Here is a 3,204-nt window from a genome sequence, read left to right on the forward strand (position 1 = left end):
CTAATTAAGTCCTCTTGTGAAATGTTGTATGCCTAAAAGTACACGTAAAAATGTTCAACCATGCATGTCTGTTATGACGTAACACAAAAAAATTAGACCGACCCGTAACAAATAAAAAAGAATAACTAAGTCGACTTAAGACTAACGTGTCGTGACAACCTATCTTTATCTACGTTTTGATAAAAGTTTTGTTAAAAATGTCTCAAATAGGAGTTCTTTTTTTTCTATTAATTTTCTTTTCTAATTCGATAAAGTTTTGTTAAATATTGAACGAGTCAAGGGATCAAAGTAGAAACATTTGTTTATAAAAAAAATTGTTAATTTGATAGCTATATCATATATGTGAACAGAAATGAAAGAGAGAAAAGGTATATTGTGATTATGTGTTTAAAAAATGAAATAAAATAAAAATAGAATCGGGTCGAGGGGTGAGCTGGTGATTTGTATGTCTTAGACACGTTTTTTTTTATTAGAAAAAAAGATGAATTATTAGAAATAGACAAGCTTAATCAGGCCCCACACGTTATCAAATCCACCGTTATTTTATATTCTTCATGCAACATCATGATTAGGTGAGTTTTATTTTATTTCTTAAGTTGACCCATTGACGTCTTATAACTAACCTCACTCCTTATAATATTTATTTAAATATTTAAATTAAGATGAGCTTAATCATCCAATTTTGTTGCACGCTTTATAAATACAAGTGGTACTTGCATACTATTCCTATATGATTGATCAAAGTCTTTAGAGAGAACACGGGTGAAAGAAGGCAACAAAAATAAGAAATGAAAGGGTTTTGCTCGGTTTTGGTTTTATTAGTGATTTTTGGTTCGGTTAAAGGTGATTTGCAGTTGGGGTTTTATGCGAGTTCGTGCCCGAAAGCTGAAAAGATTGTGCAAGACTATGTGAATGAGCATATCCCGAACGCCCCATCGCTTGCAGCTGCTCTTATCAGAATGCATTTTCATGATTGTTTCGTCAGGGTTCGTTTCATTTCTAACTTTATTTTTTTCAATTCATTTGTCATGCCATTTTTAATTATCATTCGGAATGGTTGGACCGGAACCGGGCATGGCCTGTAATGGGTTAAACATATTTAACTGTTTCATGTCGGACCAGTCAACTGGTTAAGCATTGGACCGGTTGAACATTACCGTTGGTTGTATCACATTATCAACTTTTTAAAACTTCAACATCTTAACTATAATCATTTATTACTCGAGGCTTTATTTTTTTAAGTGTCAATATATTTTATTATATTAAATTGAAAGCTCATATCATTTTGTCTTGTTTTTTTTTTCATATACATATACACATGCATATACATGTGTGCGAGCGTGTGTTAAAAGGATTAAATAAATAGGGATGTTAGCATGCGGATGGTACACAAGATTAAATATTTGTTGCATATTTATTCTTATAATTTGGGTAACATTGTTGCGTGATGCTATATGCGTTGTATTTATATATATTTTGAGTAACTGTAACAGGAATGAAATTACCCATCAGCTGCCACATGTCACGTTATGTTGCCTTCGTGTGTATATATGTGTAGGTTTATTTTTATATTATTCATGACGTTATTCGGTTTTTAAATTTCATCAGACCCGTAAACCGGTAACTGGTAAGACAACCGATTGTGAAAACGTTGTCTTTTACGAGTACATGCAACTTCAATAAAATTACTATTTGACTATATATGTTTAGAGTTTAGATACTCCAAGTTTGGCTAGAGATAAGTTTGCGATTATTTGACGTATCCAAAATGTTGCATCGATATGGAAAGGTCGGTAGGTACTTATGGCTATATATTTAAGCGCGCCTCTTATATATCCTAACGAAACACTAATGTTTTTTTATAGGGTTGTGATGGATCAGTACTCTTGAATGTTACTTCAAGCTCAGGGAATCAAACAGAGAGAGTGGCAACCCCGAATCGAACAGTAAGAGGGTTTGATTTCATTGATCGATTGAAGAGTTTAGCGGAAGCAGAATGCCCGGGCATTGTTTCTTGCGCAGATATTATTGCTCTTGCTGCTCGAGACTCTATTGTTATCACTGTAAGAATAATATGATATAGTACTAATTAAAATAAATGCTTAATTTGGTTCTGATTTATTTTTGTTGCTTCTGGTTGTGTTAAAGGGAGGCCCTTCTTGGAGAGTCCCCACGGGTCGAAGAGACGGATTGTTTTCGAATGCGTCCGAGGCGACAAACCAGATCCCGGCTCCAACTGATAATATCACTATTCTCATACAAAAGTTTGCAAATAAAAGTCTTGACTTGAAGGATCTTGTTGTGCTTTCAGGTACCTACATTATTGAAAGTAGATTATTCTACTATATATATATAATGGGTTCTAACTTCTAATATATTAATTTATGATGTTATTTGAAGACTTATTGGCTAGATTTATGATACTAGCTAGTTTAAATTCTCATATATATATATATATATATATATATATATATATATATATATATATATTAACTTATGATGCTATATTTCTAGGTGCTCATACTATTGGAATCTCACATTGCCCATCGTTCTCAAACCGTCTATACAACTTCACGGGTGTTGGAGATCGAGACCCAACACTTGATAGCGAATATGCTGACAATCTTAGATCAAGAAAATGTCGGACACAAAATGACAATACAACAAAAGTTGAGATGGATCCCGGGAGCCGTAAGACTTTTGATCTTAGCTACTACACGTTGTTGCTAAAACGTAGGGGCTTATTCGAGTCTGATTCGGCTTTGACTAGAAACACCAACACCTTGGCATTCATAAACCAACTCCTTCAAGGATCGCTTCAGAATTTCTTCAGTGAGTTTGCGTTATCCATGGAGAAAATGGGTCAGACTGAGGTGAAAACCGGAACCTCCGGTGAAATTAGAAGGAACTGTGCTGTCGTAAATAGCTAATGACTTAATCTGTAGTCATATAATGTTTGTTTGTTTTTCCTTTTTTTTTCTTCTTGTTTTCAATTTTGTGTGGTTAGTTTGGTGTGGTACAAAAAATAAATAAAGACGTGATTGTGTTATTCTACCGGATATGAGGATTCGAAATGATGTTTGTATAATATAAAAAGCTAAAGAATCGAATAAAACGGTATGAACGTGAAATTGTTTTTGTATTATTCTTTTCTTACCTTTTGTAATTTAATTAAACATTTATTTTCTTTTATTTATAAATGCT

The 3,204-nt window shown here is 33.2% G+C and overlaps 1 protein-coding gene across 1 annotated transcript; it reads left to right on the forward strand.

Annotated features, from left to right (window-relative positions):
* The first annotated feature begins 788 nt into the window (after nucleotides 1-788).
* On the forward strand, nucleotides 789-2,930 carry LOC143595240 (peroxidase 3-like). The gene is made up of 4 exons (XM_077074331.1): nucleotides 789-986; nucleotides 1,866-2,063; nucleotides 2,149-2,311; nucleotides 2,515-2,930. Exons 1-4 carry the CDS (start codon nucleotides 789-791, stop codon nucleotides 2,928-2,930), a joined length of 975 nt encoding a protein of 324 aa, XP_076930446.1.
* The last annotated feature ends 274 nt before the right edge of the window (nucleotides 2,931-3,204 follow it).

The sequence above is a fragment of the Bidens hawaiensis genome, unplaced genomic scaffold, assembly GCF_021521415.1.
Source record: "Bidens hawaiensis isolate Kalapana, Puna unplaced genomic scaffold, B.hawaiensis_p1.1 tig00000190_1, whole genome shotgun sequence".
NCBI classification, from domain to species: Eukaryota; Viridiplantae; Streptophyta; class Magnoliopsida; order Asterales; family Asteraceae; genus Bidens; species Bidens hawaiensis.